This window comes from Nyctibius grandis, chromosome 6 (assembly GCF_013368605.1).
Source record: "Nyctibius grandis isolate bNycGra1 chromosome 6, bNycGra1.pri, whole genome shotgun sequence".
Taxonomy (NCBI): Eukaryota; Metazoa; Chordata; class Aves; order Nyctibiiformes; family Nyctibiidae; genus Nyctibius; species Nyctibius grandis.
In genome coordinates, this window is record NC_090663.1 from 78,476,155 (window position 1) to 78,502,166 (window position 26,012).

The 26,012-nt window shown below is 37.3% G+C and overlaps 1 protein-coding gene across 4 annotated transcripts; it reads right to left on the bottom strand.

Moving 5' to 3' along the window:
• Positions 1-456: 456 nt before the first annotated feature.
• ABHD18 (abhydrolase domain containing 18) lies at positions 457-25,808 on the bottom strand. Of its 4 annotated transcripts, XM_068403745.1 has the most exons (15): positions 25,724-25,788; positions 23,302-23,509; positions 22,580-22,709; positions 21,639-21,747; positions 18,217-18,301; positions 17,003-17,103; positions 15,187-15,265; positions 15,011-15,097; positions 14,133-14,158; positions 11,693-11,831; positions 9,538-9,627; positions 8,719-8,820; positions 6,579-6,957; positions 4,283-4,445; positions 457-3,248 (listed from the first exon to the last, which is right to left on the bottom strand). In XM_068403745.1, the coding sequence occupies exons 4-15, from the start codon at positions 21,728-21,730 to the stop codon at positions 3,197-3,199; spliced, it is 1,395 nt and encodes a 464-aa protein (XP_068259846.1). In that variant the 5' UTR covers positions 21,731-21,747; positions 22,580-22,709; positions 23,302-23,509; positions 25,724-25,788; the 3' UTR covers positions 457-3,196. The 4 variants fall into 4 exon arrangements, with proteins under 4 accessions (XP_068259846.1, XP_068259845.1, XP_068259847.1 ...); XM_068403744.1 differs by lacking the exon at positions 23,302-23,509 and having other exon boundaries at positions 25,724-25,808; XM_068403746.1 differs by lacking the exons at positions 23,302-23,509; positions 25,724-25,788 and adding an exon at positions 23,248-23,269.
• Positions 25,809-26,012: the final 204 nt, after the last annotated feature.

Here is a 26,012-nt window from a genome sequence, read left to right on the forward strand (position 1 = left end):
CACCTTGCAAGAGCAACCATCGAGAGCAAGGGTGATTTTTTCAATTACAGTCCTACAATATGCTCTGAGTTTGTTATGGTACAACACACCCTTGCTTGGAACACAATTGCAAGCAGGAAGGAGTTGCACAGATTTTGGACCCTTTTAAAGGTGGAAGGGATTTTAAATAAGTCTGGGAAATTCTAGCACAATGAAGCCACTGAAAAGAAAAGTTTAAAATAGGAATCACGACGGTATCTTAATTAGATGATACAAGCTTGTTTTCTTTACTAGGTACCGCATGTAGAAAAACATGAAAGCAGTATCACTGTTTGTTATGTGAAGCTTTTATCTTGCACTGTAGATTAACTACTCCTCTTGTGCTACCGTACTAGTAGGAATAAAAAGGATTATAGGATGACAGTGAGATGCATTTTGAATTCCCGTTAACAGGAAAGAAAAAAACTCACACCTAACTGTTTTTTTAGGATATTTATTGAAAAACATTAAAACAAAAAAATTATCAAGGTCAGTTTTACAATAAATTTAAGACATACAGAATGGCTTACCTGCTATTTGGCTTTAGTGCAGGAACCTTATTCCGATATTTTTCTCATGCAATTGCTGGACTAAAATCACATTCTCATTTAATATCAAAATGGATTATTAATAATGCTTGCTTAGGATTTAACCTTAAAATCTGCTTTAAAAAGTCAATTTTCCAAAGGTTAAAAACATTTACACAGCAAGATTCTCCCCTTCACAGACCAGCTAATTGCTTCCTGTGTCTGATAACTGGCAGGAACAGACCACAGAGCTCATTTTTCCTTTTTTGTTATTCTAACCTGAAAAATTTCTTAAATGCTTCTTACTGGGCTTTCATATTTGGCAACATTAGTTACATAGCAAAGCATGATTTCTCATTCTTGTCAGAGACCAGTCTTTCACTACTTATCCCAAAAGACACTCTTACAAACAGGAGTTACATTAGCATAAATCTGCTTCTGTGAACAGTATGCCCTTTTGGCAAGTTAAACCCTGTTAGTAATATCATCAGAGCACTAACCTCAGGATGTCAAGTTCCCATCAGTTGTGTAATTCCTAGTATTGTGCGCTTTGAAAATATTTACTTTGGCATGTTATACTTTGTAGCATAGAGAAGTTGATTTTTTTAATGCTTTTTCCCTGCCTTACAAAATCCGTCTTTTCTCTCTTCCATTTATTCAAGCCCTTTCCCTTGCCACCAGTTATCTCCCTTTCTCATAGCTGCAACAGAAACAAGACATAAAGCACACAAATACGTTTAAAATGTGATATCTAACAACCCTGGGGAACAGCAGACAATGGTCTTGTAAAACACTTAGTTGACGAACAAGCTTGTAAAACGTAAACCCCCCACAAATCTTTTAGTATTCAAGCCTTCATTTTTAAAATTGTAAGCTTACTTATATTTCATTTCAAACCTTCCAACATTCAGTGTTTTACTATATGTAAATGTGCTAATCACTTCACACTTGCTCCCGATATATATATAAAACCAACACTATCTAAAGAAATTATAAAAACCACTTGAAACAAGCAATTCAACTTCCAACAGAATATAACTTCTTTTGCATTTTCAGTAAATTTGTATGTTAAATAATTTGGGTTACTATAAATTGTTGCAATTCAGTTTTACCTGAACTTACCTGACTTTCAAGTGAACCATGATTTCTTCCCAGTTACTAGTCCTGTCTGCCAGACTAAAATTCAAGAGAATATATTTATATAAACTGAGCTTTGTTTGCTTCATACTCTGCCTATTAAAAACCATTAAGCTAACCACAGATATCAATGAAGTTCTTGATTTGAAAGGTGGAGAAGTCACATATACCAAGAAATGGCCAGATTTTTCTGTTTGTTTCTGTGTAACTCTGGTCATTACTGCACTAAAATTAATACTGAAGTGTTTCAAGTTTTCAACTTCTCTGCATACTAGCTTTAAAAGAATGTTACAGGAGATTACCACAAAATAAGATGTGGACAGATACCATACACAGCTGATGCATGACAATCTTTTATTCTACTGTAATTTGTTGGCATTTTTGATCCCAAAGGAGGAAACAACAGACTTTGGATTTTCATAAATGCGTTCATAATCCTAACTTTTTTATTTTCCACTCAATTAAAAAAACTGTGTTGAAAAATAAGGAGCTAACTGTTTTGGTAACCCTTAGTCTCACATACATTTTTAATATTATACAGTGAAACTGTATTTTGCCTATCAATCAGCACTGAGTGCACTTTAAAAAGGACCTCTGTTGAAGTATTTCCAACAGGTCTTTATAGCACCATATAATCTGCTGTTGATTTATCTGCTTAGAATCAGACTCTTCGTGCCACTGCTTGTAAAGAAAAATGATTACATTTTTATTTCCTCTAGCATTCTAAAAAAAAAAAAAATCTAGAAGTAAAAGTTTACATTATCCAACTGAATGCATGTAAACAATTAATTACTAGACACTCCATTTTCCCTTATTCCAGTTTTGTGAAACTCATCAATGAATTGCTACGTGATTCTTCTGGAATGGCACAGTTTAACTCAGCGGCAGAAAAATCTCATGGACGCACTGAATGAAAATGTCTCTTCATTGAATTTTGCAAGTCTCTTTTTGCAAGATTTGATGCTGCCCCTTCTATTATAGCTCATTTTCAATTCATAGTAGAGGGAATCAGTGACAAACACAAGAGGCCGAGTGCTGGCAAAGCCATAGTACAACACAGTAGGAATACAGCAAGGGGACGAGGAAGCAAGAGGAAACCAAGGTACCTGGAACAAACTAGAAACACACTAAACACAAGAAAACATCTTAGCCCTACTGCAAATTTTACATTCTTTCAATACTTAGATTGGTCTGTTTTCAACTGATACACAATTCAGAACTTACTCAGAATTAAAGGAATACACAATGCAATTAAACATGAAGTACATGGACCATTCATGCACTAACAAATGCTGCTATTTTTTTTTCACAGGTAAAGCTAGAGCAAGTGTGTCAGAATGGCATTTGGTTGAAATGAAAGTAATGCTGGTACTTTACCAATTTTACTACTTGTTAAGTACGACAGTCAAAGTCAGTGACCATCTACTCAACGTTGCAAGAGGCTTGTTTTCCAAATATGAGTTCCAGTGAGCAGAAGTAGAAATGAGATCAGTTTGAATCCATCATGAAGATTTTTAAACTGCGTATTTCTGAAGAAAGCGGTCAAATGCATCATAAATTGCTTGTCTAAAACAAGGAAAAAAAAGATAATTTGTACAACTTGGGAAAGGGCAGATATAAGTGGCATATGTCCATATATTTACAAAGCTATAATCACAATTTCAAAACAGCATTCAATAAAAGTGTGATACGTGGCAGTCTTTTCTCCTTCACTTATTTCTGGGATCTCTCATTTCAATCCAGTAATATATTTATGTTTCAGGAATGACTGGGACTGTTTACCAACTTTAATATGAGTGCAAATGTTAATTGATTAGGAGTTTTCTACTCAAACGTCAGGAAATGCGTCAGACACACATGCATAATTTATAATTTTTGAGCAACTGTCATAAAATAAGGTTGAAGTTTTAAATGGCAATAAGCTAGTGGTTAGCATATCTTGACCTGGGATCTTGCTATTCCTTTTTGTTGTTGCTTAGACTTCCTAAATGGGATGTACGGTCTTACACTAATTCCTTGTATTTTAAAATTAACAGCACAAGTATTTAACTTTTTAAAACTAAGCAACTGCATTTATATAACTGATTTATATAACTGTCTTCAAAAAGTCAACACCTAATATTATTTTAAAGGCAAGAAGTCATGCAAGTACTACTCATTTGCAGTCAAGCTTGTATTTTAATTCTCGTCTTCAAATGTGTGTTCTTTTAATTCTCAGAAGACAACATTTGCAAAAAGACAACTGCTGTGCAATACAACTTACTGCTTTCAAAATATTTTCTAGTGTCCAGTGAACAAACTAAGTTTTTACTTATAGGAAATTATTATACTGCTTTTATAGGAAAACAAGAGTGAGAAGGATCATTGTCTCGCCATTAGCTTACTGAACAATCCGAGCTATACTGCACCTCATCTTTGCTCATAAAATGGAAATGCTGACATTCTCTTTAAATTGTCAGATCTGATAACTTGTTCTTCAAAGCAGTATTTGGTCTTTGTTGCTTTAGCGTAATTAGAGACTTGCTTTTAGCAGAAAAATTATGTCTCAAAATGATGGTTTTAAGCTCTCAACTATTTTTAAGCTTTCCTATTTACCTTACCTAAAGAGTCCTTGTTTGAAGAGGTAGGCACTGACATGACCTCCATCCAGATACCTAATTTCACATCCGGGCCAGATCTCTTGAAGACTGCGCACCCCAGTTCGAGGAATATAGGCATCCTCCTTAGCTTGTACAACTATGATTAAACTTGGGTCAACTGGAACTAAAGAAAAACAAATCAAAATGGAATTCATCTAATGTAAGAAATAATAGAAACACATCAGCTGAGATTTCTGTTGTAAAAAGTCTCTATTTCTAAAAAAAAAAAAAAAAAAATTATTCTAAGCTTTAATAAAATTATATTTTCCAAAGTCTCCAGCAGAATTCATCTAGTTTTTGACATTAAGTAGTGAGGCCATCAGTAGAAAAACAAATTAATCAATCCCCTTCCCTCCCTTAAAGCAGAAAACTTCACAAGACTTTGAGGAATGATAGGAGAATTGTCTTTCCTCTTATCAACAAAACTGTAGAGCATTCAGGTCAGTTCTCAGAGATCTCTTTTTTCCAGCAAAAAGAACTAGGAGACATCTGATATCTGATAGAGTAGAAGCCTCGTCTAATTTTTTTTCCTTAAGGAGAGGAAAAAACACAACTTCTCATATGAGAGGTCAGACAAAGTGCAGTATATGTTCACTTTCTTTTCTGTTTCCTACATGTTTTAGTTACAACATAAAAATCCAACATATTGTTTTGTATATTTATTACTCATCATCAGAATTACACCAATCAGATTACTGACTAACAGGAGTAACACCAAAATGATGTGAGAAAAGCAACCCCAAAATGATGTTGAACGCAGAACATTTCTCTCTTCACAAAGAACATATGTGGTATGGTAAAGAGTGACCAGCCAAGATGTTTGACAATGGGGTGTCACAAATAATTTAGACCCTCTCCTTTCATATATACTAGATCATGTACAGAGGACATGTAATGCTAAGAGAGATTCTAGTCTTCCATTCAACTTTCCATGAAATCTGAATGTTAGGTGGATTTTCTGAAGCTCCTTTCTAGACACGCTCCAAGGATACCCTGGCAGGGGATGCAGTCTCCCAGAGCATGAAGAGACCAGGGAGACAATTGACATGAAGGACTAACATCACTTTGACAAGCGCATTAGGATCACAGATCTTCTCAAGTTTCAAGAAAGGTCAATGCTTTAGCTAAGTGATACCTGGGTAAGTGTCTAGATAAACAAGAATGTCTGTACTTGGAATAAAGTTTACAGGGTTTTTTCTGTCTACTGAAGTAACTTTTAAAGCTTTAAGGAAAGCACTTCACCAGTATTTGTCACAAAACATCCCTGGCTAGCAGTGATTTGCGACATGTAAGTCAAGAAATCTATGCTAGTGTAGAAATATTTGGATTTTTTTTTTAAACATTTACCAGTGGAGTACTGAATGCCAGAACTAAAAAACAAGGTGGCGCTGGGTCTCAGTATCAAGAACGTTGACATTCAAAGACAACTCTGCCAGAAACCTGTCTGAAGTCAAAGTATGTTCTAGGACATGTTGAGATTCCTCAGTGGGTATGTGCATAGCTGAACCATTTTCACTGAATGGACTGTCACAAAAGCAGTTCCAAGCCCCTACTCTGGCAAAACCCTTCCAACCAGCTCTAAGAAGAAATCACTTGTTTGCATTGCCTGCAAGTGGGCTGTTGAAAGGGATTTGTCCTAGATGCCAAGAAACCCAGGTTCATCAGATGTAAGGCTTGCTGGGCTATAGCTCCCTCTATATGCTATGCCAATCTTGGGAAACACTATATTCACCAGACTGCGTCATCCCCGAAGGACCTCTGTGCATTTTTACTGGTCACACTTGTCTAAAAGTATCATTCAAGCTTGGTTCTCAGCTATGTGAGCTACTTTCTACCTGAAGTCAATACCAGATTTCTGCTTTATGAGTTTTACTTGAATCTGTTTGAAAAACCTTATTAGCAGATTAATTAGATCCAGATATTACTCACATCACACACGTTTTGTTCTTTTAAATAATACAAGTTTGCACTAAATCATATCTGAAAATAGCCACAGCAAGGAAGAGAAAAAATGAGCAAAGATACTGAAAGGCACATTTTTAAACCACTTTATCACTAGTTGGCCATTAAGAAGAAACAGAAAAACAATTAGGAAATTGAATGGTAAATAGAGGCTACTGAATAACACTCAAGATATTTTCATATTTCAGGTAAGGTGCCAGCAGGTTTACACAATGGAGAATGAAGAAAGTACCTTTTCTTCCACTGTATTTCATTCAGTTTTCCAAACAGCACATTAAAACAAATAAATACCTACCTGAGAAGTTAGCTACATGGGTACATTCATCCATTACTCCTTTCATGAACCTTAAGGATTCTCTCTGTAAAGTGTCACTCTTTCTTCTTTTATTTATCCTGTGACCTTGTGGGCTGGTTAAGTTTTGATTGCTATTGCTACTGGTTGAAAATGTTTGATTTATGCACTGCATTTTAGGAGCATCTTGTATTAAGAGTCTTTCTGATGAGGCACTTAGAGTACTTTTATTTGTGGTAAAGCTGTGAACAGCTTCTTTAGATATAGTCCTGTTTGAGGAACCAAGGTCAAACATTCTGGAAGTCACATCCACATCCTCCAGACTGTCCACGCTGTCAGGGAAGTTTTTAACAAAGTCTTGTCCCATCTTGAAAGAATCAGTCTAAACAAAGACAACAGGTCATTTTTTAAGGGTTTCTCCTTTAAACCAGTTGGTTAATCTTATTTTTAAGATCAACTCAATATTAAAAAAAAAAAAAAGAAAAAGTAAGATACAAACAGTACTGCTCACAGTACTTATTTTCACCCTGCACGTGACTCAATTAAATCCTGATCATCACAACCTCTTGATAATTTCATTCTACATTTCTGTCAGCTTAAAAAATGCAGGAAGTACTTATAAATGGTAGCTTATGATACAAATGTTTGGTTTTAATACTATAGTAAACTCTGAATTTATAATTGAAGTCATTTAAGCTTAAATTTCTGAGCAATAAACATATGCGACCAAGTCTAATGTTAGATTTAGGACTGAAAATTCTACTGTCTCTAAATACCAGGAAGACACAAGCTAAATATCTTGAAATGTTTCTTCTTTTCATTTTGTCTGCTCCATCAGTGTTCCCTGGAGTGTATTTTACTTAAAAATAGCAAGTGCCTAAGTTAACTATCTCTACTCCAGTCCCTCTTCTCCTGTCATAAGATATTTGAAAAAGAACTATCACAAAGCAAAGAATCTTAGGAAAAAAGGTATTTATCAGAATTGGCTAGAAGACAGTGCTGCAACATATAAGCAATTCTCACAGAATCACAGAATCAATCAGGTTGGAAGAGACCTCTGGGATCATCGAGGCCAACCGTTGCCCTGACACCACCATGGCAACTAGACCATGGCACTAAGTGCCATGTCCAGTCTTTTCTTAAACACATCCAGAGATGGTGACTCCACCACCTCCCTGAGCAGCCTGTTCCAATGGCTAATGACCCTTTCTGAAAAGAAATTCTTCCTGATGTCCAACCTGAACCTCCCCTGGCAAAGCTTGAGGCTATGTCCTCTTGTCCTATTGCTAGTTGCCCGGGAGAAGAGGCTGACTCCCACTTCACTACAACCTCCCTTCAGGTAGTTGTAGACTGCAATAAGGTCACCTCTGAGCCTCCTCTTCTCCAGGCTAAACAACCCCAGCTCCCTCAGCTGTTCCTCATAGGTCATACCCTCCAGACCCTTCACCAGCTTGGTCGCCCTCCAATCTAGAAGAGAGCTTAGGTAATGGAATTCCCCTTGGGAAGAGTGTTTCAACCCTAGTCAAAAAGAGTCAAAAAAGCAGCAAAAAGATATGCAGACAATAAATTATATTTCGTAAGGAGCAAGAAGCTAATTACATAAGCTCTAACTCATGTTTATCCCAACTGCCTGTGCAATGCCTAAAGCTGAGAGGGCTAGCATCACACACAGAGAGAGACCTAGCACAAACTAGAAAAGTAACTTAATGTTGCTACATATTAAAAATATTATACAGCATTGAATATTTGGAAGCAACTGCTTCAAAGGACAATAAATCGTGGTTTTATATTTACAATATTGACTATTGGCTTTCCAGACTATAAAGCCAGTTACTGGGAAATATTATCTACAGTTTCAATGTTTTGATTGAATTCATTTTATGTTGCAGATTACGCTAAGTGTGGTCGCAGAAAAAACTTGTAGCAAGGGTTACACTTAACACATATTATACAACCAAAATATTAGCTTCTATTTTTCAGGTTTTCCTTCAAAGATTAAATTTATCAAAAGCATAAGGAAACAACAGGCAAACATGTTTTAGCTAACAATTGGCTACTTTTACTGTATGTAAAAAGAAGTTACATTATTTGTTAGATTTGCACGTGTAAATATTAGCAAATAGGGAAAATAAACTGTACTTACTCCACAGTATTCAAGCATTTGAATGATTTCTTCTTCATAAACAGTTTGTGTAAAATACTGTTTCTCTAGCTCTCTCCAGTTCACTGCCTTGCTCAACACACCCTGAGATTATAAACACAAGCATCCAGTACACAAGTAAAAACCAAAGATCATTCTAAAATAATGATGTACAGAAAAAATCGATCTGTTCCTCTCTGTGACTTGACTTTTCCAGTGGAATTCTGCCCAAGTTTCCAGATAACCCTAAGAATTATTGTAATCAAAACATAAGCACATATCATAACATAGGACATGGAAACCCACCTCCTTTAAAAAACAAAAACAAAAAAAAAAGGAAAAAAAAAAGTCAGAAAACAGTCCACTTAGGGTTTACACATATCTAGACTGGGCTAAACCAATGATGGGCATCAAAGCCAGCCTATTCATTCACCTACCCTGGCAGGAGTAGTGAAAACTGGTACCTCTCATGGTAGTAGCAGCATTATCACCTAACCATTTAAGCCAGGCTGTGAGCAGAAGACATGTTTTCACAGCTTGCTTCTTCACCTTCCCACATTCAGACCAGGACTCTAATCACTGTCCCACAAACCAACCCCAGCCCCTAATCTGGTACATGACCCACTGACGTAGCTCAAAGCTACCCTCTATATCATGTGTTGTATCTCCTAAGCAGGAAGGGTGCGTTTTGCCAGTAGTCACTAATAGAGGCCGAAGGTGATGAAATGCTCTAACTGAAAAGGTGAACGTGGCCAACCCAAACCTTTTAACTTACATATCTGATTACATTCTAATATGTTAACAAAAATATGTGTTAATTACCGTAGTAAAGACCGCAGAAGCTGTTGACCAGGAAAGACATGGAACCAATGGCAATGGTTTAGGCCAGTTTGTCACTGCCAGTGAAGCCATCTAGAATCAAAGGCACTTATTACATATTTTAATATTGAATTCACAATATGGGATAAAGATCTCTCTCACCTTCAATTTATTTGTTTTTACAGTATCAAACAAATACGCAGTGCCAAAGCCGTTAAGGACTGTGTCAGCTGGATATATTTTCACCTATTTCAGAGATACACGCTATTCTTCAGTGATTTCTGTAACAATAAACACTGCCCCAAATAGGACTAATTTCAAGGCTGAATGGGTTTTTGTTATAACTATAAGAATTCCCAATGGAATATTTATTCTGACCTTTTAGTTGTTTAAAACCATGAAAAACATCTATAAAGCCTTTTCATCAAGCTCTTGCAAGCTTATTTCAAGGCAAAATGAGGGCAATCTATGGAAGGACTATTTAAAATTCTGTACTTTTAAAATTTGCATACTGGAATCAAAATGTGGAGGAGAAGAAATTCAGCATGTTAAGTGGACTCTTTTTCCGTCCTTTAAAGTTTAAATCATTACTTTTACATCAGTTCTCAGAACACATTTTTGTGAATATTCTGTTTATCCCAGAAAAAAACAGAGCAAAGCAGTTCAACATACAGAAGTTCCCTACATGGTATGTTCTTGCCATGTTTTATTTTATTGCTCTAAACTGAACAACAGCGTAAACCCCCTAATACAAAATACCCCAATGTCTGTGCCAGATGTTCTAATGAATTGATTTATACAACTGAACTACAATCCTATTCTAATTATTTTTTATTAATAAAAAGTTACAAGACCACCACATATCTACACTCTGATAGCCAGAAAGCCTGACTTCTTTCTTTTTAGTTCCAGCTCTCCTCATCAGTAGAACTGAATTAATGCTACGTACCTTCTGTTCTAAAACACATTATAAAGATGATCAACATAAAATATGATTTATTTCCCTGGTCTTAAATTGTACCAGAAGTCCTATAAGTCACAACTAGCCAAAAATCTATATTCCTAGACTAAGAAAAAAAATTTCAAAGGCATTTCCAAACTCACTCTCTCAGATCTTGCCTCCTTCCACACCCATGCTGTATATGACCATTGGTATAGGATACAGTATTCAGTTATTCCCATAGCATTTGCCCAGCATTTGAAGTGTCCTGCATGGTTAGCAGAGCATATACCAGCTTGAGAATTCCAATCCAACTTACAAACAAGACAGGGAAGACATGTTTAACACAGAAGCTGTTGTTTCAGCAGGGTGACGTTTACGTAAATTAAAGGTGCTTTGTACATTTATGACATATAGAGTTATAAAATTGTGCTTTGGCAGAAAATTATTTTCCTTTCAGTAGACACTACCATTACCAACATTATTTACTTAGCCCCTGACAACAAACAAACAAGGATCAGCAAAACAGAGGTATGTTGTTTTAATAAGCTTTGTACCTATGTCTCACAGACCAACACTTATCTGTAGAGACACAAGCAGTAATATTTTAACTTTGTATTAGACTGTCAAACATCTTACTAATATACTGATATTTTAGTTTAAATATGGACAGTGTCATACACAAAATCTTATCCACCTCACCGCAGAAATCTTCTCTAATCAATACCCATGATGGGGAGAAAAAAGATGAGTTGAGAACAGAACCGACACCAAAAGTCAATTACAACGTGCATACAAAGAGGAGGCATTTCACACAATGCATTCAAACACAAAAGTTTAAGCAAGAAGAATGAAGGAAAAGAGGGAGAACTAGCAACTGATCACTACAGACTTTCTTTCAGAAAACATTTACCCCTCCCTCCCCCTCATGGAAAAAACCCATAATTATGTGAGAAGCTTATATTCATATTAAGTCTGTCAGGAGAAGCTTATATTCATATTAAGTCTGTCTCTATGATTTGTCAGTACTTATTGAGGATTATACTAATTCAGCACCACAGAACATGAGAATTGCCAACAATTTGTTTCTCATGACTCTAAATGTTTATTTTAAAGTCCTTCTGAGAAGAACAGTATAAAACAAATTATTTCTGTATGCTAAATGATCAAATGAGAAGTTAAAACAAAAATTACTGAACAGGAAATATAAAAGCTTACATGTCCTCCCATGGATATTCCAGTCATCCCTAGAGGTCCATAGCCTTCTCTCTCTAGCCAGTGCAAAAGAGCTGCCGATTCTAGAACAAGAGCTCCTCCCATCACAAACAGGTCCGAGACATTTTTTAAACATGACCGTCTTTTCTCGCCAGAAAAGGAAAATATAGGATTTATTTTCTAAGATTAGATTTTGACAGTTCTTACGATTCTATACACACTTTTATACAAAGCCTGATCACAATCCCAGAGAATTTTGGAGCTGAACTCCTGTTGACTCAACAGGAAAAAAAACAAGTCCAGATTCTCTGGCGCTTGTACTTTTTCATCTAAATGAGGACTAGGAATAGACACCTGCTAAGCTTCTAATGTAATATCATTGACAGCCTGGTCTTCTAGAAACAGGTATTACCAACATTAGAATCTCATTAGTAGTAACCTCCTGTCCTGTAAAGTTATAACATATCTTTTAGAAATAGAATCAAAGTGATAAAGTCCTAGACATACACTATCTCATTTGCAGAAACAATCCTTTTTTCTTTTTTTTTTCTTATTTACCTGTTTTACATCATTGAAAAATTGCACACAACATATGAAGAGCAATCAGTATGTCAGCTTTAGAAGCACTCATCAGTGTCACTGTAAGACTGAAATCGTAAAGTGGGAAGTTTGTCACCGTACCGAGAAATTCATGTAGTGTACTGCAAAGCATTAAAACACTGAAGAAAAAAAAAAAATAGAAAGCTATTCAGCTGAACCATCAGAGGGACTCTAAAAAGTGAAAATAAAAATGTATTTTACAGAGCAACTAATACACCTCTAATTTGGGGAGGGGGACTGTGTATTTTCAGTATCCCACAGTCAGGTTACAAAAGGCTGCTGGCCTCTTCTGCCAGCATACAATCACATTTGAGACACTCCGAAGCACAAGGACAAAGCTCACTGTGCAACTCACAGCAGAAATGAACATAGCTGCTGCAGACCAGTATTTATAGGCTAATGTAATTCTTTCCTACAGCTTTGTTATGAGATTCCTCAGCCCTCTCCAGCTGCTATATTTATTAAACACTGTTACTAGAATATTAACTAAAACCACTGCTGCTGCTTTGTAACTTAGTATCGAAGAGTGACAGTTACTGGTTGGGGTGTTAGACTGAGCACTCCCCTTTTCAAGAATCCTTCTCTACATCCTGCACATACTAAGCTGTCAAGCCAGATAACCGAGAACGGAGTTAGAAACATCCTCACCAAAACATTTAATATATTCTTCTGCTTCAGATCTTCAGAAACTGGAAAAACAACCCACCAATGGATGTATTCCAGCACACACTCTCTCCTGTCACTTTCCTATAATCTTACACGTCTAAATGCAATAATAAATATATATATGTTTAAGCAGTTTTCCTATCAAAAAAGCAATTCTACAACAATCATCTTAGTTGATAAATGTAATTAACTTTTTTTTTAAAATGTGGTTCTTATGTCAAAATAAATAAAATTCAGCATCTGCTTTGGAAAAAACCTAGAAACTATTTTTTGAATTAAAGTTTTCTCCTTAAAAGCATTTTTTTTAAGCTTTTGGATTTAGGAAATCCAAACGCTGAAATCTAAATAAAATCTAGAAAATCTAAAATGCTGTAGTGTGAGACAGTGCTCCTGTGAGACAGAAGTCCTAACAGAATGGACAGGTTTAAGAATTTCAGCTTTAAAAATAAATCACCTTCTACTCATGTTAAATGTCCAAGTTAGGATTAAAAAGGATTAAAACTCCAACTCATATTTGGACTTTAGGAAACATTGGTAGACTAAAACCACAGCTTTGCCTCAGACACATGTCCTGTTGAATGCTGTTTATACTTCAGCGGTTTGAAAAATGTGAAAAGCAAAAAACCAGGGCTGCCTAATTAGGCTTCTAAATTCACATTTAAGAAACTGACTGAGGGAGCCAAGCCCTGTAAAATACTGAATATTGCATAGTTTCCACTGACTAACAAACAAGCAACACCAAATGTATTTACATGCCTGACTGTGGTCCCCTTAAAATATCTTGGAAAAACAAAATCTTAGCAATTATAACAGGAAAGTACACTATCCGAACAAAGATTATTCACAGTTGACTGAAATACAGTTGCAGCGTTTGTACACGCACAGTTGTGAATCAGGAAAATAAACTGATACTTGTTTGCATTCACTCTCATCTCACTCTATACTGCAAATTCGTCTTGTGCAAACTTTCCTGATCACTGTGATCTCTTAACACAGAAAACAACAAAGTAGCCTAGCAAAGGGTAGACAATTTCACATTTAGCAGGTTACAAGCAGTCCATGCTCGAGACTTTTTTTTCTTAAGCTATCAAAGTTTATACTACTTTGATCTTCTTGAGAAAAAAAAGAAGTGGTATTTCGAAAAGACAGTATCCATGAATGTAACGGTAATACTTACAATTGATCCTTAGGTTTTCTACAGCCATGTAGAAGAGTCAAGTTAAGGAAAGTAAAAAAATTTTTATATAAAAACTGGTATTTAAAATAAAAAATAAAGTGGAATAAAATAAATCATATACATAAATAGCACACTGATTAAAATTTGGAACTTAAATTTCAAATGTTTAACTGGAACTAAATCACCTTAAATGTAGTTTGATGATGTAGTTTGCAACATAAGATTTCACTTTTGTCAGGTATATGGGCAAGAAAAAAGTGTAACCAGAGATCTTACTTAATAAAACAGGGTAACTGTGTTACAGAAGTTACTGATGAGTTGATGACAGGACAGAACTTAACTTTTTTTTAAAACAAACAAACAAACAAAAAAACAAACAAACAAAAAAACCACAAAAAAACCCAACAACAAATCTGAAAAGGTAGCAGTAAGTTTCTCAAAAGTACCCGAGGTAGCAAAGGGTTGTATTTGAGAAGGGAAGGCAGGAGAGGCAACTTTCTTTCCTGTCATTAATACATTCAGAAGTCACACAGTATGATGTAGAATGAATGCATAGTTTTCACTCTGTCATGGTTAAAGGAATCGTAACAGTACTTTGATCAGTACACAGATTCATATCAGAACTTTTAGTCTAATGACTACAGTAAGAAGCTGTAGAAGATATTTAAAAAAAAAAATACTTGGTGTAAAAGTAGCATATTATATTAACTGTGTTCCACATTGTGTTTCATGCAATGGTCATACTTTGCTCTTTGCTTCTATTCACTGACAAGTCCACTGGAAATCGATCCACCAAGTAGATATTATACCAGTGTGATAAGTCTTCCACCTTCTGGAGAGAACCTTGAGAATAAGTACCTTGCTTTCCACAAAAGGATATAATAAGGATTTTCTAGCAATAGGGAAGCCATACAGGCTTCTTTAATCATTGGGCGTGCCATTAATGTGCGTCTCCTCCAGAAGTGCTAAAGATAAGATGTACAAACATATATTAAGATAAAATCTGATTATTTAATTTCTCGATAACAATCGATTTTACATTTTACATACTCACATGATCTCCAGTGCCTGCTAAATGAATACACACAGGTCTGTGCTTGCTATTCCATCTTCTGGGTATGATGAATTGAAATCTATGAGAAACAAACACCTATTTTAGCAAAGTAAGTATATTCATTTACAAGCTGCACCAAATAAATTAATCTTAAAAAAAAAAAAAGGACACAATAAAGTATTTTCGTAAGCCACGCAGGCAAACTGCCAGTGATTCGGCTATATCATTTTTCATAAACACATCCAACAAAGAAAGGAATCTGAAAGCAAGACAGAATAAATGCCAAACAAGAAAAGGAGCCAAGCTGAAAGATCATGTTCCTAAAAAAGACCGCTACCTCATCATCACAATTTAAAGTTTGCAGAGTGGAGAAATGGAACTTCAGATGAAGAGTAGCCTGAACAAGTACGACTAGCTCCCCTAGGCAGCATTGGGGCACAACAGCTGAAACGGAAGATCAAGATGAGCAATATACTTAAACTAAAAAAAAAACAAAACCCACAAAAAAAAAAAAACCCAGCACACAAACCATGAAACTAGTCTATACACTTGATATCAATCACTTAATGTCTTTTGCTGCTACTCAAGTTATTTACAGTCTAACTACTAGGGGAAAAAAAAAAAATCACTTCTGAGCCACTAGTATTTTCCCCACAAGATGGAGCACTGTTAGCTACAACAGTGTTACACCTCAGAAAAAAGTATTAATGCAATGCACAACGCTCTTAAGGGAAATTTGCAGAGCATTTTAAAACTGTAACTATACTGTCCAATGTAACTATTAGCTACAATTGACTACAAAATGTTAGAGAATATAGATACGGAAACAACTACTAAATTTTCCAGTATGGTACTAATTAGTCCAATAATGTTAAGAGACAGTTTCTTCCTCAACAAAGAGGTAGAAAAGAACTGATATTTTGACTATCAAACTTTTCCTGACATTCCTTACTGTTACATGTTTAACTACACATAAAAAGACCAACCAGTAATATTGATAAAATCGACAATGCCAGTATCAACTGGAGCTGACAAATTTTATGTTTAATTTTTAAGTTATTAAACAAAGCTTGGAAAAAAAAATCCATCATGAAAGTTTAGCTCAAAACTAAAAGTAAACAGAAATTATGTTCCCTTTCCAAACCCACTCCTCAACTGCAAAGCAGTTTTAGTGTGAAACAAGCAAAAATGCCATTAGGTATCTACTGACTAATAGGGATCATCCAGCTTTCTGTGAGGATGCTTTTTTTTTGGCTTGCCAAGCAAGAAAGGCACCAGATTCTCTCACTACAATTAAATGAAGTTACTACTTCAGTACACATACAATATTTTTGTATTCAATGTAAATGGAAGGCTGGAATGGTTCCTCCAAATATAACATGATGCTTTCATATAAACAGCTCCTCCTGCTTTGTATAAAACAAACAACTACTGTTCTGGCTATAGCATCTTTCATTTCCAGCATCCTGCTCATTTGGAAAAAAACAGTTTTTTAAAAACTAGAGTATTCCATAGCTTTGTGCAATATGATTTCTAAACTCAAACAAATAAACAAAAAAAGTCCCCTAGCCAAGGGCATACTTTGCTATTTTGTTTTTATTATTTACACACAGATTAGACTATCACATGAATAAGACTTATTTTCACTTTTGAGATCAAAATCTGTTTCAACACATTAGTACAAAAACCAGTTTGAACTATTTTACAGATAATTCGTTTTACAATAAACTAGCTTCACAATAAAACTACTTACAGATCATTCTTATTTCTCTTCAGTACTAGTTTCAGAAAGGAAATACCCCTCGGTTTCTCTTACCTTGCTACAAGAGATTCCACGGGCAGGATACCTGGGACATAATGGGCCAATGGGGAAATGAAGTGCCCCTCGAGGATTTTACAGTCGGATTGCTCCTCAACCTACAGAGAGAATGCAATGATAACAGTATATTTCATATCAGTGTTAACTTACCCTGAAAGTCAATCTCTTAAAGTAGAAGAATTTGTTATAGGATAAAAATATACTTAAAACAAAAACAAAACTGAGGTCTATTTCAAATATAGGGATACACGTTATCAACACAGTCAAAACATTTGTTTCAAACTTTGCTTTTATTAAATGACCTATTAAAGGAATCAAGGAATAAAGTGTAATGCTGTCCCATTTTAATTAACTTCCATAACATATACTGAGTTTCAAACACTTTTTGAGCTTTAAGATCTGACATCCCATCCCTCCAACTATTTTATTACTGAGGAACAAGTAAACCAGTATCTTTACAGCCACTGCTTTATTCTCTGCTTCCTTCCATTCTCTGCTAATAACCAATGTGACTTCTCATTTTCCCATCCCTTCCAGCCCCATTTCACATTTTTGCCATTGCCTCCTAATTCTATCCACAGCAGCTCAATTGAAAAAAAAAAATCAAAACAGCAAACTGTTAAAGTATTTAGCTTGCCACAGCACTGACCACCAATGCATTTATTTGACTTCAGAACCACTCCTCATTTCTGACCCTCTGTTTATACTTTCTGTATTGAAAAGCCTTCAGGGCAATGATTACATCTATCTGCACACCTCACTCCGAAGCACAGGGCCTCCTTTTTCCAATAAAGAGCATTTGAGAATTCACACTACATTGATTTCTTTTGCCTCTACAGACTCACTTCCTCTTCCCTCACAGATAAATTTTAATGTGCTTTTCTTGATACAGAGCAACTGGGAACACCTGTGAAGTCAGTTAATGCCACCTCTTAGAAAAGTGCTGATCAGCAAAGGTAACTGAGTATTGTCAGAGGTATATTCACCACCGTATCTCTATGTACTCCCTAACTCAAGCCCCCAGTTGCCAATCCCAGCAGCAAGTCATGCTGTGATAACATCAAAGTCAGGAAAATGTAGATTCACATGACCCAAGATTCAACTCTTCCATTCTATAAAAGCAGCCTGCTAAGTACTAAGTTGATTTCACCTTTATATACTGTCAGGAAAATAAATTTAGTTAAACTCCATCATGCCTTGCTTTTAAGTACCTTGTCAATGAACACTGGGTAATCTTTCGAAACCAACGTCTGGCATTTTTCCCTGTTTCCAATAATCTTTCTGAATTCAAATATTCTGTTGAAAGGAAACAAGTAGAGAAGATTCAACTTTTAATCTAAAAAAAAAAGAGAAGATACACACACACACACACATATATATATATATATAAAATTTCAGGAGCTAACGTAAGCCACAAAGAAAATAAAAGTTATGAAGCCAGCTTTGCGTTTACAGATTAATCAGGCTACCATAGGGTACGTATATAAGAATGTTCTTAAGTTTTTTAAAAAAAAAAAAGGCTCAGGTACATTGGTTGCAGTTGCACAGCTCTTAAATAGTATTTTACACCTGGTATGTTGAAAACATATGTCATTTGTCAGGGCCAAATTAAGACAGAGCAACCTCCTACACTTACACATCCTTGTAGCCACATTAAGGCAATACAGACTGAATGGGTGAAAACCAGGCCAGACTGCCAACAGCAAACGTAGTTGCCAATGATCTGAAGTCTAGCTGGAAACAAGTTACTAGCAGCACTTAGGGAAGTTCATGAATGACACAAAGTGGAGGGTGAGGTTGATAGCTGGAAGGGAGGGCTGCCATTCAGAGCAACTGGATAAGCTGGAGGAACAGGCCAACAAACATCCTAAAGCTCAACAATAAAACTGCAAAATCTTGCACCTAGGACAGAACGGCCCCATGCAACAATACAGCCTGGGAACTTCCCAGCGAGGTAGCAGCTCTGCAGGAAAAGGCACAGGGTTTCTGGTGGACAGCAAACTGAACACAGGCTAGCAGCAGATCCTTGCAGGTAGGAAGACCAATGGCATAACCTCTGCATTTAGCAAGACGACAGCCAGCAGGTCAGGGAACATGGTTTGCATTGCCTGGGGAACAGAAAGCTAAGGGGCAAATCTAGTTGCTTTCTTCTGCTATTTAAATGGGCTGCAGAGTCTTACAGAGAAAATGAAACACAGCTCTTCTCAGAGGTATGTGGCAAGAGCACAAGAGGCAATGGCTGTGTACTGCAACAGTAATTCCTACCAGAACACAGCCAAGATTTTTTTCCCAGTGATAGTGGTTAAGCACTGGGAAAGATTGCCCAGGGAAACTATGAATCATCTCCATCCGCAAGAGACTTTCAAAACCTCAAATGGAGGAGGTGCCAAGTGACTTGAATCAACTAAGAAGTTAGCTTTGTTTCAAAAAGGGATTTGGGCTAGATGCCCTCGAGATGGTCCTCTAAACCTTAAATACCTTATGCTAAGAATAACTTGCTTGTTGTTATGGTTGTAAATACACACAATGATGTCACCTGACCAACTAAACCAGCAGATTTGGGTGGAAAGTAAAGAACAATAGTATAACAGGAATGATCTGTTCTCCTTCCCAACACCAAAGAAAACCAAACCAAAAGAACAGAAAGAAAATCTTGTTTACCACTATATCAAAAATAGCTCTACTATATTGCCTTTGCTCTTCTTATACAGAACAGCAAATGCATTAAGTATTTCTGAGAAAATAAGGGTAAAGGTATGAGACAGGAGTGTGGAGGGTAAGCTAAATGAAGAGATGTTTTGCTTGTCACTAAATCTTCTAAAAATACTGCATTTATGTATTTGCTCTGTAGTTAGGTGGATACTGAAGGTTAAATCTTGCACGTGTTGAGGAATTTCAACTCTTGCTAATGAGTTGAGGATAAAGCATTAGGATATTAACAGTCACCACATCAAGGGTGTACACGTAAAACTTTAGATTACATCTAGGCAGGGTAGTCTGTACTATCACTCAATCTCACTTCATGCTTGAAGAAATTTAATAATTTCTTATAATGGATCTCCACAGTGATCAGTTTAACAAAAAAAAAAAAAAAAGAGGGGGATGCTGATACCATTTCCAGCACAATAGGGCATGCACAGGAAGGAGTGCTACTCTCTCCTCCCACTAGCCAGTGTGAGGAGTCAGAAGGAGGTGGTACCCTTTCTTCATTCAGGTGAAGCCAGGCTGCTGGGGAACAGCTCATCTTCTTCCCATTCAGGGGCAATACAGAGAACAAATTCTTCTTCCACTTTTCAGGCCAGCAAGCCTGCCTCATGTTTCCCCCACAGCTTTTGATCTCATGCAAGAGGTTTTTTGCCCTCTATGAAAAAGGAAGAGCCATAGCTGATACCATTATTACTACCAACAATGCTTCTTTATTGCTGTTTGATATTAGTGGGATTACCCTTATAGGCCCCATGCAAGAGAAAGGCCTCGCCAAGTACTGCAATAGCTAATAGTAGAATTAGACAGAAGTTGCCCTATATAGATAGCAATTGTGTTGCGGGGAGATGGGGATGGAGGAGTGAAACTTCATCATGTCTCATCGAGAAGCTAAAAGTTTTTAAGAGAGGGATTTGATAATATTAAAATGTCCCATTTCAGATACACACACACGTAACAATACAGAAATGCTGTAATCAAAACAAAAAACACATTTTTTGCTTATTCCAATAAAAGTAAACCAAACATTTTAAAAATCTAACATTCTCATTTTGCAGGAAAATGAAAAATCAACTGAAGACAGACATACAAAGCAATCCAAGTGCCATTTCAAGATGAGATGTTTCACTTGGAGTTAGAAACTAGAAAAACCACCACACCCCACATAACTCCACTGCTATCCACTGTGAACAAAGTTTTATTTCAGGTTTTTCTTTTAATTTTCTTTATTGGTTTTCAAATACAGAAGAACTAGCTTATTAAATGCAGATTTATCATTTCCTATTTAAATACTACATGATGCAGAATATATATATTCAGCCACAATTTTTAAACTTAAGAAATGTAAGTGCTCAACTTTCAGGTGTTACTCCTAATAATAACTAATAAAAATCAGCAAATATTTAAAAAATTAAGAGGTACTTCAATTTTTTTCTTACTTTCAAGACATCTAAAAATAATGAGTTTACTACTTCAGGCTATGAGAGAAACTTCTGAATACATCTTATACATTTAAAGCTCATTATTATCAAGAAGTTATAGAAAGCTAGGAAGATCCTCTTTAATGTTAAACAGAACAACTCCCCTGCAAAAATTCAGCTAGTTTTGTTTTTAGAAAACACTTCTCAGAGATGCTGCTTATGTATGTAAGTTAAGTATGTTATCATATATGCATAAGTGAAAAATGTAATTGGATACATATATATTATCTCAAGAAGAACCTCTTTAAACACAAAGATTTAGGAAATTCCTTTAAGATTTTTTAAACCCAGATCCTCCCTTGGTATGGAAACACATGACTTCCTAAACAAAATAAACTTTAACACTTTTTTTTTTAAATACAGGATAGTAACAACTGCTGGTACTTCAAGGGTTGTTTTTTTCTTTTAATATAAAGTACTGTTAATGCTGTTAGTTTTTAACAAGTCACCTTTTCAGATCCTCTGGCTTTCCCCATCCTCTGATGAAAAGTTTAGTGAGGAGAAGCTTTCTGTACAGGACATCTAATTTACTTACACCCATTAGCAGCAAACTGACATCTAGAAAAAAGAACAGGTAAAAACAAGGCAGTTAAAGGGGTTAACTTGAGTGTCAGGTTCACTGCTTGTAACACAAAGTAGGTTCATATTCTGGTATCTGTATTAATGAAAAGTTGTACCATTTTATTCCAAGGAAGTTAACCTTGACATTCGGGTCAATTCTTTTCATTTTAAACAAAATACAAAGGCAGTTAATACAAACTCCAGCTTTTTTAGGAAAATGGAATTTAAGAGTAGGAATTTAACTTGCCTAATATAACCAGAAATTTATTACATAATTGATGACAAGCCAACTAAAGAGGCACATAAGGTCGCAGAACTACACCTTCAACCAGTCGTAACTGTATTTTACTTGAACTGATAAAACAAAGAGTGGCATTGATCTCTGTCCTGTCAATATAGCTACGATGACAAAAACTTTTCAGTCAACATGGGCTTTCATAAACACATCTCAGAATGGAAGCTGGAAACAATATTTGGATTCAAATAACTAGAAGACTAGATTTCTAGCTACGTAATTATTTGTTTATAAAAAGAGAAAGAAAAAAAAGTAGCCCCAGTCTCTGATGCAGAGAAAGCTTATTTTTGTAAACTTGTCTTCATTAGTGTCTTAAACATATATCCTAACCCTTATTTTATCCATTCCTTCCCAATTTTCGCCAACTCATTTCTTACAGTTTTGAAAACGATGCTCCCACTCCCTTCAGGGAAGAAGTCACACCGTCAAATTCCTTACCAGTATCATTTCTCTTTCAGCAAATACACCAGCTCAAACATAGCTAAAGCCAACAAGATCTTAGGCAAGCTGAGTATTATTCAAAGCAATACTTACTGAAGTGAACAGAGAGCCACTACTGTGCTCTTCCAATAAGGAAGAAAAAAAACCCTCAAATCTGGTTTCTGGGTCAGCAGGACACAGGTTATTCAATTAAAAAAAAAAAAAGTCCAGGATCTGTGTACACCTAAGAAAACAACAGATTTAATAATCAAAGACTTGGTTAGTATGTTACCTTCAACTATTTTCTAGTATTTCTGGATCCCTCCATACTAAATGGTCTAAATAACTTCATCACACTCCAAAATAGTGTAATTTAATTAATGTGGGGTTTTTTTTCATTTTAATCCAAAGTTCATTTATTCTGCCACATTTTAATATGATCATTCTTAAAATAAACTTGTCTGAATGTAACAAGTTAAAATTGTGGTCAGATTAATAACACATTCCTTTGTACTTCTAAAAAGCCAATACTTAAGAATCAATATACATAAAAAAGAAAAACACTTTAACACCTAGAGTAAGTTACTATCAGAACAGAAATTATAGACAGCTTAAGGTACTTGAATACTATAACAGGCATCCTAGAAAGCCACAACAGTTCTACGTTCAGTCATTACAGGGCAGAAATAAATATTGGAAATCACCAGAAAGTCAAAGTAGGGACTTTCTACTTTAACACTGTAGAAACTATAGTTCCTACTCCACCAGTCCCAAACAGCTACCTCTGTAATCTTATTTTTCTGATCCATATCTGCTTCGTCTAATAGAATCACAACCTCAATACAATCTTTTTCCTTGCCCACTCTGGAGATATCCATCAACCTCACGTGCTGTTGGGGTGTCAGACAGGAAATGTTCGCCAGCTTCTGCAAGGTCCCTCCTCTGCTTTTTGGAGCAGGGGGACAGCTTGGTATTTCCCTGGTGCTAGATGAGAACTGGGTGGTGGAGACAGGGACAGCAATACCGAGCGGACCCTCTGTGGGGCTGGGAAGACAGTTGAGAGTGAGTACACACAAGAGTAAATCTATGCTGTCAAAAATACACTAAAACTAGATTTGCAGTTCTACTGGTAAACTGCTTACCCGTAACTGTGAAAAGAAATTTTAATGAATGTTTTGATGCCTAACAAAGCAGTCTTGCATGTTTTGTTTGGTTGTTTCTTGGGTGGGTTTTTTTGGGGTTTTTTTTGTGGTGTTTTTTTGTTGGGTTTTTTTTTTTTTTAATTCTCGCCAATATAAAAGCCAAATAAGACAGAAAACATGAAGATGTTGATTTTGCTGAGAGTTCAAAGGCTGGCATGATGAGCTCTCTCTGTTGCACCAAAGGAAGGCCAAAACAAGTTTCTAGACAAGTACATTATATTTAAATACAACATTGATTGAGGTGAAAGGGTTGTCTCATCCTGTATTCTATTTCATTGATTGAATAAAGGCTCTGAAGTGATTCAGGATATTTCAATTAATCAGGTTCAAGATTAAACCACTACTGGAAAGAGTACAAAAAACACTAAACAAAAAAAATGTTCCAAGTATGTGAAGTATGTCATATAGAACTTCTCAGAAATATTACCACGATAAAATAGGGGTCATCCTCCCATTTTGTTTATCTTAGTAACAAAAGGGCAGGATGTGCTTCAGTCACTGCCTATCAATGTCTACAGGGCAAGACAATTACAAACACTTTTACTGTCAGAAAAGCCAAATCCAACTGTTGGAGGCTGAAGTTTTACAACTTCCCAGTAAAAGCAAAGAGTGTATTTTAGCAGTGAGAGTTTGAACTTGCAAAAAGAATCAGCAGAGCTTGTTTTGGAATGCGACTAGATTTCCACCACTTGATACCACACACGTCACATCACAATCCCTTTGTAAGACAGTGACCTGATAAAGATGCTCCATAGTTGTGTAGGCCAAGAAACAGTCTTCAGTGAGTATATTGCTAACACTGTAAGCTTTACACAATTTAAAGTTCTGAATAGAAATTGTAACAGACACAAAGGCACATTAAGAAGTGATCCACTAAAAAACCCTACATTTCAAAACAGTATTTTCCAGAGAAGAAGACAAGGAAACCTAGAGATAAATTATAACTAGGCTCTTGCTCTAGAAGAGTGTTTTTCTTTGCTTCCAGAACCCTCATATTGCATACTAACTATAAGTTTTTGGTGTGTATACTTATTCCATAGAAGCAGACACAAAAATTCATCCAAAATCCAACACAGCAAAGGTCAGCTATTCCTTTTTATCCAGTGCATGCAGCTGCAGTTACAAGAAAAAACACCACTAGAAAGTACATAAAGACTTTATTAAGGGCCCAGACTACTGCTTCTATACATGAATACGAAACAGCTCCCATCAAGAAGTCAACCCGATAAAGCCAAGAAGGTACATTTATTTTAGAAGACCGAGTTCTTAACTTCCCTGCCCTATTACTTTTTTAAAAAATCTCTCTTCCAAATAATGTCAGGTCATGCTTTTTTTTTCTCTTTCCCCTCCAACAGAAGACACGCGGCTTAAACAAAAAAATCAGGAAGAAGCCACGGCGACAAGTCAGAAACAAGCCCCACAACGACTTCACACACAGAGGAGCCTGCGGATAAACAAAGGGGCCTAAGCCAGCAGCGTGACACCGACCGCCGCGCAGCGCCGTGCCGCCGCCTCCCTCTCTGTACCCGGTTATCAGCGGATGGGGAGCCCAACCCCAGCGTTAACTGGTCCAAAGTGCAGGGCTCAGCAGACGGCGTCCCGCCGACCCGAGGCTGCAGGTGGCCCCCGGCTTGCGGAAACCCCCTCAGGCCGCCGAGCCCGCGGCCCGCCCCCAGCGGGACCCCGGCGCTCCCCTCAGCGGCCGCGGGAAGGGGCGGGGGGAGGTGGGAGGCGCCCAAGGGCCCGTTAACGCCCCGAGGCGCGGCGGGGACACGGACGCCCGCTCCCCCTCAGCCCCGGGGGCCCACCGGACATCCAGTCTGTCCCCCCCCGCGCCAGGACAGGGGTCGGTAGCCCGCCGAGGGGCGAAGCCACCTCAGCCAGCGGCGGGGACGTGCCCGTAGCGCCCGCCGGGGCCGGTCACAGCCGTGAGGCAAGAGCCCCAGCGGGGCACAGCTCCTCCTCACCCGAGGGCCGCACGGAGTCCAACCGCCCCTCCCCGGGCAGGCGGCCCCCCTTCCCGTCCCCTCCCGTCCGCCCCGCGAAGGTCACTCACCCGACGGCCCGGCGCTGCCGGTGCTGAGGTACCACATGGGCGGGCGGGAACGGCGAGGAGGAGGAGGAGGAGGAGGAGGAGGAGGAGGAGGAGGAGGAGGAGGAGGAGGAGGAGGAGGAGGAGGAGGGGGAGGGGGAGGGGGAGGAGGGGGAGGGAGAACGGAGGAGGGCGGGGCCGGCCGCCCGCGCGGGCGGTCGCGCGCATGTACGCGGGCGCTCCGCAGAGACGCGGGGGAGGCCGCTGGCCCCGCCCCGTGCACGTGACCAGCGCTCACCGCCCCCTGCCCCGC